We start from the raw sequence: 15,337 nt of genomic DNA on the forward strand, positions 1-15,337 counted from the left end.
ACGCAACTAATAACCGGCCACCTGAACAACGGAATGCCACTCAACTACGTCTCGTTATCTCAAGCTTGGCGACGTGGCTTCAAAGGCTCCACGTCGCAAGGCAGACACGTGTAATCCACCCTCAGAAGAGACGGCGGGAGATCCTACATAACGGGTCCCCAGGAGATGAAAATGCAATAAAAAATAAAACATGTAACCGCAACAAGAAAAGTCATATGGATCTGAGAATGACGACTTTATGTAATATTGTTTAATCTCATTTTCATATTAATTGGAAACGTTTAAGCAAATCCTAGAGGTAGATGGATAATACATGAGGCAGTGTTTACAATCTAATATGGGAGAAGAAAGACGGAGAGGAACACGTTAGTCAGGAATATTCGACAGCGTTGGCGTCCTCAGTGTCAACTCCTCCACGCCACAAGAAAGGCACGAGGTAGCCGTAGTGGGTATGTAAATGGGTGCTTCCATCAAATTCTCGCCAGCCAGCATGCGTCGGAGAGTGGGAGACAACGTTGCCAAATTGTCGTACACTGAACATTAGATTTATCATTTTTAGGCTCCAAGACTGTCGTAACCACACAAATAACGATAGGAAATTAAAGTTAGCGTTAAAACTGTTAAATATTAATAGGTTTCGTTCTTTTTTGCTATAGATATCGGTCAGAAACTACAAAAATGCAATGCGCTGAGTGGGATAATTTGGCATCGCTGGTGGGAGGGGGGAACGGTCTGAGGCATGGGAAATACTAATAAGCAATAGGAGATAACTTTTGGCGACGGCTGATACACCACTCCCTCTCTAGCCACCACCTGCGTATCATTCACCAAGATCATGTTCATGGCGGGTGACGAGGGGTTGAATTGGTTTCCTCGTTTTTTCTCTCCTCCACCCTTCCGTGAGGCGATTTACAGAGGGTTAAGCACATTGAGCCTCACTCACTCATTTTACGTCCCTGTCCGAGTGCATCGTTATTTTCTGTTTAATTGAATCCTACCAACACACACACACACACACACACACACACACACACACACACGCAGCATACAACACACAACATGCCCTCGCACCTCACAACCCCTTACTCGACCATCTACATACAAGAACGCCCACTAAGAATCCAACACCCTTTCCCCCACTACATAGCATCACCCATTCCCTACCACTCAGTCATCACCACCCACTCTCCCCCTACGCAAACTCATCCATTCCCCTTCACCATGCACACAACGCCGCCCACTGGATTCAGCTCCCTTCCTCTCCTCCATCCCGCCCTCTCGCACAGTAGCCAATATCTACGGTGTCTAGTGATTGATGAATGAGATCCGTGAGTGCATTGTGTGAAGAAATGAGGTGCTCAGTCTTTGGTGGGTGAGAGAAGAGAAATGAAGAGAAGAGAAGAGAAGAGAAGAGAAGAGAAGAGAAGAGAAGAGAAGAGTGAGTGAGAGTGACTATTATGTACCCAAACTAGTTACGGTATACGAGCGACTATCAAAAAAGGGGGACAGGGAGAGAGAAGAGTTTGCGTACACAGTGGAAAAAATACCCGTGTCGCTGCCGCTATTCATAAAACACGCCAGGCCGGGACAGGCAGCTCCGACCCTTCCTCCTCCAAAATAAACAAAGCGACGCATAAAAGAAAAACAAGAGCACTGTTTCCTGGACCTAAATCTGACCTCCCTGCCCTCTCCTTCCCCTCTCTCCTCTCCTCCAAGCTCCCACTGTCCTCCCCTCCTCGTAATACCCACGTTCTGTCCTCCTATTCCATCTATTCTCTCATCCTCTCCCTATTCACGCATGTTCTCCCTTATCTCCTCTTGTCATCCCTTTTCGACCTCGTTTTCTGTTCCCCCTTTATAGCTTCTCCCTGTACTCCTGTCATATCGTTTTCCCTATTCCCCATCCACTCTATTTTTTCATTTTCCCTATTCTCGTGTTTCCTCCCTTATCTCCTTTATCATCCCTCCCTGATTTCGTTTACTGTTCTCCCTTTTAAGTCTCTCTCTCCATAATCTCCTCTCACAACGTTTTCTCCCTCTTGTTTTCCTATCCACATCTTCGCTTCTTCTTATTTATCTATCTTATCTCACTTCTTGGCCTTATCACTACTTATCCTATGTCCTTCTTCTCTTACTGTCCCTCTTCGTCTTTTTTTCTTTTTCCACTTGTCTCTCCTAATCTTCTGCCGTCTATCTTCCTCCATTTTCTCCAGTTCCAACATCATCCCATTCATCACCCCTGCGATCCATGGCTTACGTCCTTCTCGCTTTTTCTCCTTCAGCTTAATTTCCCTCTTTGTGTCCCCTGTCTTTTTCGTTTGCTGACATGTCCTCTTAACTCTCCCGTGTCCTCTGCCAACCTGTTTTTTTCCTATCTTTCCTTTTGGGTCCGGGTCTGTCCTTTTGTATACCCTCCACTCTCCCCATCTTGTTTCTCCACTGCTTCCTACCCTTGTTCTCCTCCTATACTCGGCCCTCTCCCCCCTTACCTCCCCTCTTATTTTTTTTTAGTCCAGTCTGCATTCTCCTATCTCTCCCCAATCTCCTCATAACGTGTGCTCCCCATTCCTTTCCCCTGCCATTGCCGCATCCCTCACCCTCCTTCTGTTCTGCCCTCACCCTCTTTTTCCTTGTCCACTTCTAATCCTGCCTATTTACCAAGCGTATTCTACCTCAGTTCTCTCCATTTCCCTGCTCCTAACCCCTCCACTGTTCTCCATCCCTTAATTTCCTCCACCCATTTCCTCTCCTTGTCCACCTCTGCCCTCCCCTACTCTCCCAACATGTTCTGGCCCAGTTCTCTCCTCTTCCCTGTTGCTTGTTATTCCTCTCCCGTAACTGTTTTCAAAATTTGGGACAAGGTGAAATAACGGTCCTGTAACACTGCACAAAACACGGACGCGTGACCCAGAAAACCCTGGCACAAAAAGTTACAACACCGTAAACAAAATCCTCTTAATGGCCCCGTACGTTTTGTAGACTGTCGTTTTCGGATGGTGAAAAAAACATGCGAGTGAAAATGCGAAAATATATTACCTAACGAAATCCTCATGTTTGGTGCACGCTCATGTGGGATTTTGATTTTTTTTTTTTTTTAACAATATCAGAAGCAGTAAGTAGCGGGCTTTTTTTTCGTTATTTTCTTTTTCTTACGCCCTTGAACTGTCTCCTCTGCTGTAAAAAAATGAAAAAAAACACTCGCTATCCAGAAAGCAATCAGTTACCCGGCTCATAGATGTTGAACAGTTTAAAACCCAACAGGTGAACGTCTTAAATTTCCAATGACTGTCTTTTAACGTCAGGAGCCAGGCAGTCCGGCATGCGAGTCGTTGATCTCCTTGGTTATTTACTGAACGCTGGAATGTAAATGACAGTACGGATCTGCTTCGTAATAAAAGCCGACCTCTCCGTGCCCTGCGAGTTGAGTGACTACGAAGCTTCTTTATGGGATCTGAAACTATCCACGGCTTTTATGGCGTTGACAGGATTACGTTGGAATGTCAATCTGTCGTTTTTAGAGCAATAGGCAGTCAGAGGCAAGAAAAAAAGAATTAAAACAGCCGGCAAAGGCGCTGCTGTAATACGTGAGACTGACTGACTACCCGGCTTGCTGGCTGAATAACTGGTTGTCTGTTTGATGTGGCGGGGCGGCTGGTTGGCTGGTTGCCTGGCCGTTTAATTGGCCGACTGGCTATGCGCCCATTTACACCAAGACCCTTTCTCTCTCTGACTGATGCCTGTCATTTCTCTTGGCCTGACTCCCTCCCTGCCCAGCCTTCCTCGTGCAAAAAAAAATATAGTTATGATCTTTTCTCCTCTTCTCCTTATCTATTATTATTATTGTTGTTGTTGTTGTTGTTGTTGTTATTATTATTATCTATGTAGTTTACTTTTATTGTTCAGAGGTGGAGAGGCCCAGCTATTGTATTTTTTGTATTGGGGGGGGGAAGGCGGATTCAACCTCGATCCTAGAAGTACACGTTGGAAAATACGTCGTGCCCTGTAGTAGTGTCGCAGCATACTCTCGTAATGAGGTCAGAAGATTTCCTTGTAATACAATAGCGGCGCAGCTGTTGATGGTCTTATAATCACTGAAATTGTATCTTGAACACAATAAACGACGATTTACAGCCTTTTTTATTATTTCTGGTAACTTATTTTTTTTAGATGCAGTGCAGAAGCGGAACGGAAAACATGGAACAGATAAAAAAAATAGAAATGAAAAGGACGGACGCCCCCATTAACATACTAAAATATTCTTATCAAATCATATCCATTGTGTTAGTGATGGCAATGCAGGCAGGTCGCGACGCTTTCAAGGGATAAAGAAAATAAACCTGTCGCAGCCTCGTAATTTTGCATCGATTGTCTGCCGCAGCGAGTGAGGTCCCCGAAGGCTGATTTCCGGTCGTCCATCACCAGCAGCCTTTACGGTGCACAGAGGCGGCCTGACAAAGCTGTGGTAAGGCCTGAACGTCGAAGGAGAGGGATGAAGGAAAGGGCGGGACGAGGCAGGGACGCTCTCAGGCCCCACACAAAGGACAGGAAGGGACTGACAAGGAGACTCAAGGGAGAGGGGGGCGGGGGAAGGTGGCGCTCGACTTGTGCTGTTGATGTTGGTGATTGTATTGGGGTGGTCAGTGCTGGTGGTACGGTTGATGGTGCGGGTGGTAAGGATGGTGGTAGTGATGACTGATGGTGCGTTCATAAGGGAGGTGATGATGAGGAGGGTCAAAGCCGGTAGGTATAAAGGCGTTGTTGTTGTTGGAGGTGGCGGTGTGGGTGATAATGAGCCTGTATGCCAAAATAGAGATGCTTTAGTCTGCCGCTTTGTTTGCCGATATGTTATTTTCTGACCCTGTCTTTAAGTAAGTCACTAGTAGTAGTAGTAGCAGTAGTAGTGGTAGTAGTAGTAGTAGCAGTAGTAGTAGTAGTAGTAGTAGTGATAGCAGAAGCAGTATTAGAAGTATTGGCAGGGGCAGAAATTGTGGTAGCCCTAACATGATCATCCCAATATTCCACGTGGACGATAATAACATGCTCTGAGGCCGGTGAGGCAGACACACGAGGCAATATTACAAGGCAGGGATGAGCGGGGATGAGGCGGGGCGGGTGGGAGCTACTCTCTTTATGAGCCGTGGAAGAGAGAGAAAAAAAAAGAGTAGCGTAGGAAAAAATGGGAAGTAGAATAACTGATAAAAATAGAGTGAATGTAAAATAAGAGAAAGAATATCAGACAAAACTTGACGGTGGCGACAAATGGCTTTAGGATCTTAATCAAACTCCTCAAGTTTCATAACCAAATTAAGTTTTTCCTCGCCATTTTTAAAAGAGATTATCTATTCATGTATTCCTCATCAATATTAGATACTCTTGGAAGTCGATATGAGAATCATTAGCGTATTACTTTTTTTCTCAGAGTGAAGAGGCGAACAAAGCAATCGAATGGAACACCAAATCCAGGTCCTGCGCCAAGCCGTGCTGCATCATTAGCCAACTTTGTCCATTGCCAACTCAGACACTTTAGTAATGAGCAAATATGAGGATTTTTTTATTTATTTCGGAAATGATTTAACCCGGTAGCAGCGACGGGCCAAATTTGTGGCTTTACCGTGCACCAGCGGTGGGCCAAATTTCTGCCATGATATAAACCTCCCAAAAGAGATGATGCATAAACTGATCACACATGCGTTGATATATATTATGAAATGGTTTGCGTGAGTGATGATTCTTTCTCATTATTTTACTTAGAGGGGTCTTTAACCTAACCTAACCTAGCCTAACCTAACCTAACCTAAGAAACATGACCCCCGCAGCTACCGGGTTTTAAGTCACCAATACTCATAAATTTTAAACTTATTATAAAAAAAGGTCTTAACAAAAAGTACGCTAGTTAATGTGTGCCCCGCCGGCGATGTTAGGTACGTGACAGATTGGCAGCATGACCTCCACATGCCCACCACAATGGTATGAATATTATGAGCATATATTATTATCTGTCCATATTTTGCACATTATTATTTGTCCATATTCTCCACAATCATATGACATCAAGAATAAAAGCAATAAATTCTGATCTCTCCTCTCCTCTCCACTTCCCTTCCCTTCCCTTCCCTTCCCTTCTCTCTCTCTCTCTCTCTCTCTCTCTCTCTCTCTCTCTCTCTCTCTCTCTCTCTCTCTCTCTCTCTCTCTCTCTCTCTCTCTCTCTCTCTCTCTCTCTCTCTCTCTCTCTCTCTCTCTCTCTCTCTCTCTCTCTCACCTGGGGGCAATTTAGTCCTGGCTTCCCTTCCTCAGCGTTCTTCGTGGGTTCGACAAGGGCGGGGCAGCGTCGGGAGGCGGGGGGCCGGGGTTAAGGTCTGCCGTGTGGGCGTTGAGTTGGGACTTGGAATCGAGGCTGCCAAAATCCATCTCCAATTGTATGAAGGTTGGTGGGGAGGGTTGGACGGATGGCGAAGGGGAGGGTAGGGAAAAGGGGGAAGATGATGATGGGGGAGGGAGGGAGACAACGTAACGGTGATGGGGAAGGGTGAAAGGGAAGGTGATGAGGGAAATAATTGGGTGTTGGTAGGAGGAAAGTAGGGAACAATGAAGTGATATGGGAGTGACAGTGGATGAAGGGACATGGAGGTGGTGATGAGGCGAGGACAATAACAGGGAGAGTGGTGGAAGGTGGTGAGAGATAAGAAGTGAAAAGGTGCTCCTCCTACACATGGAGGTGGTGTGCCCCAAGGAGGAGTGTGGAGCGTTAGTTATCCTCGACGCTGTTGGGCCGAGGGTGAATTGAGGGGCTCGGGGTGTGGCCGTTCAGGTCCAGAAAAGATGTGTTTGCCAGGTCGTAGCCAACACCTGGAGGGTGAGAGTGAAGGTGAGGGAATGTGACGATGTGATGGGGGGGAGGAGAGAGAGAGAGAGAGAGAGAGAGAGAGAGAGAGAGAGAGATTTATTGCTAAACCTACTTTTATAATCATCTATCTTTTATGGTTGCCGCCCCAGAAAGAATCAACAACAATAAGATATACTTTTTCTTATATTCGAAAAAATATGGAAAAAACAGAATCTCTTGAAAAAACAATGTTAGGCACGCGGCATCATCAATCAAATGTGTTTTGGGTGAAGAGTTCAAGTGAAAGCGATACAAATGTCTCTGAATATCAAATAAAAAAGCAAAAAAAAAAAAAAAGCAAACAAAGACACGAGCACGAACTTTTATGGAGGAGGAAAGCGGTTAGCAAAAAGGAAGGTGAACGAGGGTGAACGAACAGGCAAGGGAGTATAATAGCGTCAGCCTGGAGGGCCCGCTGATAATGGGTATAGGGAATCGTGGGGATGGGGGTAGAGTCTGAGAGAGCCTTGGGCAGAGTCTTACCATTCTCGAGGTATAGAGGCTCTGAGGGGATGGAGGGCGGGGTGGGTGGCTCGGTCAGGAGCATTCCAGGCGGGTTGTCAACCTCGTGGTCTGGTTGACAACACAGAACAATGACCAATGAGTGTAAGTGCCTCTGTGTGGGGTGGTTAGTAGGAGGGGAAGGGGCAATACTTCTATTCGGTTAAAAGTCAGAGTAGAATTAATTAAAGAAAAAATCAAGATGATGCAAAACGAGTATGTTTTACATAGTTTTGAAAAGCAAATATAATAGGCAGACACGAGTTAGTCAAAATATTACACATTTGCTTTAGCAAACTCATATTAAATTTTTAGGAAAAGTATTTCAAAGTGATGACACAGGAAGTGAGATAAAAGACGCAACTATTTTTCAGGGATCGCGACAACTCGAAACCTCTCGTGAAATACGCACGATAGAGGCTTAGGGCACAGTAATAAATTTGTCTGCGTTTTGAGCACTCACGGCTGTTTTTCAAAAATAGGTTTTCAAATTGGGACCCTTTCCACCAAACCCAAGTATAAATCCAGAGTTAACCCATCTCAGAACCGTTGCATCATTGATTATTGCTCTCTCGTCAATGGGCCACTGAAGTCAATAGTTCTGACTCAAAATCATACACGGGACACACAAAAGTTTAGCTTCGAACATTAATTTTTTACCTTGCAGCACCAAACAATGTTCCCGCTAGTGTAGAACCACTAGGTAAAAATTCCTACTGGGAGCCTTGCATAGATGTCTATCTATGTATCTATCTATATCTATCTATCTATCCATCTATCTATGTATATATATATATATATATATATATATATATATATATATATATATATATATATATATATATATATATATATATATATATATATATATATAGACACACACAGGCATCTCTGTCTAAAAAATGGAGTGGCTGGCATGAAAGAACGGAAGATAAATTCAATAGAAAAAAAAAGAGAACAGAAAAGTTATAAAAAATATTTTGATGAAAAGGAAGAGGATACTGAATTCCAGGAAAGTGGTTTGCCTCCATCATAAAACAAAGCGGAAAATAACTTCAGAAGTGTTTTTCTTGGTAAATTGAAAATACTTAAGAAAAATATTTTACTTCTAAAAATTGCAACGAAAATATTTGGATGGAAATATACTTAGAAGAGGAGGTGGAAGAGGAGGAGGAGGAGGTGGAGGAGGTGGAAGAGGAGGAGGAGGAGGAGGAGGAGGAGGAATAAGAGAAGGAGGAGGAAGAAGAGAAGGAGGAGGAGAAGGAGAACTAAAAGGAGGAGGAGGAGGAGGAGGAGGAGGAGGAGGAGTAAAGGGAGGAGGAGGAGGAGGAGGAGGAGGAGGAAGAGTAAAGGGAGGAGGAGGAGGAGGAGGAGGAGGAGGAGGAAGAGTAAAGGGAGGAGGAGGAGGAGAAGAAGAAGAAGAAGAAAAGAACGAAGGGAAAAGGGATTGTGAAGTGGCGGAAGAGAACAAGGAAGAGGAAAGATGAACGAAAGAAAAGGGCGGGAAGATAAAAGAAAGTAGGAGTCCGTAAAAAGCTTTGAAGGCAAGTTAAAATTAATATGAGTACACAAAACTTCAGGAGGAAAGACACGACAGAAAGCGAGCAGAGGCGGTGGCAGAGGGGATGGTGGTGGTGGTGGTGGTGGTGGTAGACAAGGAGGAAGAGAAATATGAGACGAGAAAGTAACAACAACAACAAAAAATGGTAAAAAAATGTGACCAGTGCCAACAAAGTGTCGACGCCAAAAATAACGATGAAAACAAAGCTACTAAGACGCCGCCCAGCTCAGCGTAACTACATGACGCGGAGAGGAGATCGATGTAGGAGACACGTGCAGGGAATTTATTTTGGCACTATTATTATTATCGTTATTATTACTATTATTATTATTATCATTATTATTATTATTGCTATTACTATTATCATTAGCAGTAGCAGCAGTAGTAGCAGTAGTAGTAGTAGTAGTAGTAGTAGTAGTAGAAGAAGTAGCAGTAGTAGTAGTAGTAGTAGTAGTAGTAGTATCAATAGTGGTAAATAGTTAATCCTGTCTGCTTCTCACCTTCCGCCCTGTGTCTGTACCTGGCGGTGCCCAGACACAGGTTGTTGAGCAGCGTGGAGCAGTTGTCTTGGGCACAGGAACGCCGCATCATCCGCCCGAAGTTCGTGGACATGAAACTGTTGGGAGAAGAGAAGAAAACAACGTTACCAAGGGAAGCACGGCCCTGGAGGTGTGAGCGTGTGTGTGTGTGTGTGTGTGTGTGTGTGTGTGTGTGTGTGTGTGTGTGTGTGTGTGTGTGTGTGTGTGTGTGTGTGTGTGTGTGTGTGTGTGTGTGTGTGTGTGTGTGTGTGTGTGTGTGTGTGTGTGTGTGTGTGTGTGTGTGTGTGTGTGTGTGTGTGTGTGTGTGTGTGTGTGAGAGAGAGAGAGAGAGAGAGAGAGAGAGAGAGAGAGAGAGAGAGAGAGAGAGAGAGAGAGAGAGAGAATTATTCCAGGTTATAATGTTAATACCAAACTTTACGGTAACATTTTTCCTCCTGCAGCCTCACACACACATACAGTAACTCCCACTCGAACATCCAACGCCGCACTTTTCTACAATTTTCACCTCAAGAAGGAAGGAAAGGAAGGAGGTCGAAAAATAAAATAAGTTTCCGCAAAAATATAAGAAAAAAGTTGAAACATAAGATTCTCCCGGACTCTACTCTTTATACTCCGGGCGCTTCATAACCCTCGAGGCAGCGAAGTTCATAGCTCTTTCTCCCCTTTATTCGAGTGTGTTCCCCGGCTGCGTCTTAAGATTATTCCTTCCACCTCACTAGATGACGTCAACCGCAGCCCTGACTTCCGATGTGTGTATGGGGGGGGGGGGGGGGGGCGTGTAAGGAGTGATGTGGGTGTCAAGAAGAAGAAGAAGAAGAGAGCAAGTAAAAGAACAAGAACAGGTAAAAGAACGTGGTCTAGAACAACAAAAGAACAAGAAAAGAACAAATAAAAGAAAACGTAAAAGAAAAAAGAAAAAAAGAGGAAATTCCCTTCATAATATCGTAAACGAGCCTTACTACAAATAGAGCCACGCATCATCTTCGTCACAAAGATATTTAAACAGCAATTACATTAAAAAAAGATTTTCTATTACATAAATTTTCAATCATGCAAACTTAGCCCTTCTCTTCTACTGGTGCAGGACGCCCTCTGTCGACGAGAGTGACGCGGGGAAGGGAAGCCGAGGGGGGGAGTCACAGCATGAAGCCACTCACCAGTACGCTTTCTGATATGAAAAGATTTGCTTCCTTCGTGCCGTGGCCCACAATTCAAAGTTATTTTAGATACTCTGGTAGTCCTCTTCTGAGTAGTAATGGAGTTTCGTAACTAACGCGACGAAAATACAGCCAAGGGAACAAATCACTCTAGGGGACGAATCACCCTAGGGGACCAATCCTCCAGGGATGAATAAGCCGGCGGTGAATCAACCGGGACATTTCACCCGGGGACGAATCACCCTCGCACCATAAACGACGGTCAATTAACAGATGGGAGTTGGCGAAGGGAAAATCCTTTGAGTCTAGTCTGTCCAATAGAGCTGTGTGCGTGGATCTAACTTGTTATTCCAGAAAATCGGACTCCGTTCCTCTGGGAAAACAAATGATTAGCAGCGAGTTGCTCTGAAAGTGACCCAAACAGAACTGAGGCGGCGTGAGGGGCGGGGGCGATGTGGTTGGGAAATACACAGACATATATAAAGACAGACAGTGAGAGACGGGTGGATAGACAGACAAACAAACAGGCAGGTCGAGAGGCAGACAGGCAGATAAAGAGACACAGACAGACCAAGCAGAAACACACACACACAAACACACACACACCCTACACACACATCTCCTTAATGATGAGTCGCTAGTAATTGATTTGCTTCACGGGACGATCGGTTCGTCTTGCCGGAGGGACATATCTTGCCAATCTCTGTTTGCTTCTCCCTTAATCAGAGTGACGCTTGATGTGAAAATGGTTTGATTACTTTGCTCCTTCAAGGATGTCTCTATCAGGAAATTCTTGTTGAGAATTGCTAAAAAAAATAATCATTTCTAATCTATTCTATCCTTAAAACCGTACAAAGGACTAAAGTAAATAAGATGAATAAAATAACTTCCTCTATACTAATTCCTCTTAATTAATATAGCAAGTTCGATAAAGATGTCGAGAAAAGCAAGATACATATGGCAATATAATAACCATTTTCGAAACTAGTATTACTATTGTGACTGATCAAGCCCATGCGTTGAAACGAAAAAATATGAGACTTACATGTTCACCAGACTAACAAATCATTGAATATATGGCTCGCGGAAAAACGACAAACAGAATATAAACTGGATTCACCGGTATGATATTTCTATTTGCTGTATAATTATCGTGATTGCTCAAACATGTATTCCACAGAGCAGGAATGATGGGAAATGCAGCGCCACTAGCGGCATAAGGAGCCAGACAGACAGACAAGTAAAGAAATAGAAATATATACAATCAAAGGCACACAGAGATAGACAAGCAGAGCAACGGGCAGAGTCACCGAGACTGAGGAAATAAACACCGACAGAGGAATGCACCAGTGTTGTCCTTGGAGCCCAGGTGGCGTCAGGCATTCACCTCCCGCACACGCTCTTCGGAGGCATAAAAGTTCCCTCGGCCAATGCTCTGCCCTCTTGGAGACAGTCCCTGCGGCGTCAAAGGAAACCGAGATGCGAGATGTGTGTGTGTGCGTGTGCGTGTGCGTGTGTGTGTGTATGTGTTGCCGAGTGTGTTCAGTCAGGTCTCTCGCTGGCTGGAACAACACAATAAGAACCAAACTCTTTCTTTCCTTTTCCTTCTCTAGTTCTGATTTCCTCGCCTCCAGTCACCCGGTGCTCAGTTTGCATCGCGTAACCTGATATCCTGTTGCCCTTCCGCGACCCGACGAAACTCACTCTCGCAATTCCGCTCTTGGGGATGTTATTCTCCGGCCGTAAATAAGTGCAAATTGTCTTCCACCTTCCCGTCGCGTGTAGGTTTCTTCCGACGACGTGACAAACACACTGAGGGAGTTTCCATTAGACACCCAAAAAGTCATCGGTTTTCCTCCCTATTTCTTATTCGTTCCATCTGTCTCTCTTTGCCGGTTCACCACTGCAGTCGTTGTCCCCCTCTACTTTCCTTCCTTTGTTGCTCTCATATTGCCTTCATCCACCCGTAACCATTGTAATAATGGAAATAAATTCTATTCTATTCTATTCTAATAGACATTCATATCCGCCCCTTTCTTCCTCCTTTCCTCCTCCCTCCTTCTCTCGCCTATCTCCCTGTGCTCCTATTTCACCTCCATTTACACATATCACGGCAGGGTTGGTAGTCCGTCCAACCACATAAAATATATTCACCCGAAGTAGAATCTGACGGGCAAAGGACATCCCACCCAGCTTCCTAGAATACACAGCACATGACGATTCCCACAACCACGTCGCTATGTAACTTTACGACAAATTATACATTATTAGCGACCAAAGGGAAGTCAACTATTTTCGGACCCTTGCAATTATGTTGGGGCTGCATATTAGAGAGAGAGAGAGAGAGAGAGAGAGAGAGAGAGAGAGAGAGAGAGAGAGAGAGAGAGAGAAAGAAAGAAAGAAAGAAAGAAAGAAAGAAAGAAAAGAAAGAAAAAAGAAAGAGAAAGAAAGAAAGAAAGGGATGGAAATAGAGAGAGAGGGGGGAGGGGGTAAACGTTTACGCCACGGGTGGAAAGAGACGCCTGGAATACTTTTTGCCAGAAGGTTTAGCGGAGAAATGAAGAGACTTGTTAGTGAGGAAAACGAGAGCATGAAAGAGAAGCCGGAGGGTAGGTGACTGACGCGGGACTAGGTCTAAAGGGAAGAAGCAGAAAAGAAAGGGAAGGGAAAGGAAGGAAATGTGCGAGATATGAGCTTGAAGGACGAGAGCCTCGGTGGAGATTGGGGTTAACATGATTCTCGAAATAAAAAGATGAAGGACGGAAGCGGAGGAGACAGGCTGGGGAAAGTGGGTTAGGAAGAGAAAGTGGAAGGAAGAGAAAAAGGAGGGTAGGACAGTGTTTTTTTTCGATCAAGGGTAGAGAAAAATAACTGAGAAAAAATCTTGCTAATCACTGCCCCCATAAAAGAGTGTATAGATGAGTGGCCAAAGGTGAGGTCAATTTCGGTTGGAGAGGTGTGTTGATGGGTGGATAGAGTACGAAATAAACAATAGCGATGTAGGCAAGGGAGAGAGGGAGAAAGGGTGAAAAGGGTAAGCAACAAGGAAGGTAAAAAAAACAGACGGAAAAAGAAAGGGAGCGAAGGTAACTTGAGCAACATAAAAGGCAAAAAACGGAGGGAGGGAGGAGGAAAAGAGAAAAGGTAAGCGGGAGAGAAGGTGAGGGACAGAGGGACTGAGGGACATGTTTACTCTACAAGAAGGTGGGTGTTGAAGCGTCACCACCGGCTGCTTCAGGGGTCGAGGGGGGCGGGGGGGAGGAAGGGAGAGGGGCAGGTGGTCTAGATTTTACCATTAGTGGGGGTGCTGAAAACGATAGGGAAAAAAACGGAAACCTGCTATATTCGGCACCAGAGGCTCTTAGATTTCAACCACTTCAAGAAACACAAGTAAATTTACACACCACTAAGCTTATCCTTAAAAATAATAAGACTAAGAGCCGATTTCACAGTCCAACACAGTGTCTTCGTAACAGCCCGAACCAAACTGTAGAATCCCATACAATCGAAAATGGTGAGGTCTTCGATGCCACGCTAAATACACAAGACTTTTCCTGTATAGTTCCATCAAATTTGTAAACTTAAATACAAACACTAGACACTGTACAAGGAAATTTCGAAGACTATGGTATTGGTTTGGGAGCTTACTAACCCATCATGGGGAACTGTAAAACTGGCCCTATGGCGTGACTATACAATGCTAAACCCAGAACCAAAATCTTTCAAAATCCACTCCCTTCAAAAGACACTGCTCCTTGAACGCTTCTGAGGTCATCAGTGAAGCGGAGTAAACAAGGGTCTGATTAAAATCTTGCTCCACCCTAAAAAACGAGTCCTTTAAAATCAGTCCCTTCGAAAGTCTTTAATTAACGAGACGAGACTCATCCGTAAAGAAAACGAGTGAAGGAGAAGTTGGTACAGGAGTCTTATGGTCACGCTGTCTCTATGGGAAATATACTTCTTAGCTTGGGTAGTTCCGTAGTTGAGTAGCGGGCTTTTATTTTCATTAGTTTTTTTTTCCCTTGAACTGCTTCCTCTACTGTAAAAAAAAAGGCTTATCTTCACCACGATGGGCTTTCCGGGTACTGAAGGCACCCAATATTTATCACTTCGAGTTAGCCAAAGACACACACGTCCAATAGCCACGCCCACTGCTTCGTCTTTCCTTAACACGCCGCCCCTCCCGAAGAAAACGAAAGAAAAACACGCCGACCCGTCCTAAGAAAACGAAAGAGAACCGTCGAGATAAAAAGAAAAACTGAGAGGGAAGAGAAAGTCAGGTGATCACAAAAAAACAAAGATACATAGATAGATAGAGAGAAAAGAAAGAAAAAGAAAAAGAAAGAAAATAAGAAAAAAAGAAAAGACAGAGACAGACGGCCAACCAGACAAAGAGACAGACAGACAGACAATAGTAATAGCCTTCGAGTTTTACAGTTCAGTGATCGCCGCGAGCCACCGGATGAAAACAGGGACAAGTATGCAATTAGCGGATGATATCTTGATCCCTTCCCCTCGCAGCCTGCAGCCCCACCCGATCCCGTCCTCGGAAAGTTTCTTCACCGAGGCTTTGACGGAGGAACTTTAAGTGATTTCCAGACGGCGCTTGTTCATCATTTTTGCCGATTTATAGTGAACGTGCGGGAAAATATTATGTCATTGAGCTAAGTTATGAGGTCATTGTAAAGCATAAGGT

General features: G+C 44.5%; 2 protein-coding genes across 4 annotated transcripts in view; both read right to left on the reverse strand.

Moving 5' to 3' along the window:
* LOC127004502 (ras and EF-hand domain-containing protein-like) overlaps positions 1-15,337 on the reverse strand; it is a 145,661-nt gene that overhangs the window by 4,781 nt on the left and 125,543 nt on the right. The gene's annotated exons all lie outside the window — the stretch shown is intronic.
* LOC127004503 (allatostatin-A receptor-like) overlaps positions 1-15,337 on the reverse strand; it is a 65,385-nt gene that overhangs the window by 3,719 nt on the left and 46,329 nt on the right. For 2 of the 3 annotated variants that reach the window (XM_050872286.1, XM_050872287.1), the window contains exons 7-9: positions 9,446-9,561; positions 7,367-7,456; positions 6,260-6,846 (exon numbers count right to left, since the gene is read on the reverse strand). In XM_050872286.1, the coding sequence (XP_050728243.1) occupies positions 6,746-6,846; positions 7,367-7,456; positions 9,446-9,561 (307 nt within the window). In that variant the 3' untranslated portion in view covers positions 6,260-6,745. The remainder of the gene's footprint in view (positions 1-6,259; positions 6,847-7,366; positions 7,457-9,445; positions 9,562-15,337) is intronic. The other variant, XM_050872288.1, reaches the window with a different exon arrangement.

This window comes from Eriocheir sinensis, chromosome 28 (genome assembly GCF_024679095.1).
Source record: "Eriocheir sinensis breed Jianghai 21 chromosome 28, ASM2467909v1, whole genome shotgun sequence".
Taxonomy (NCBI): Eukaryota; Metazoa; Arthropoda; class Malacostraca; order Decapoda; family Varunidae; genus Eriocheir; species Eriocheir sinensis.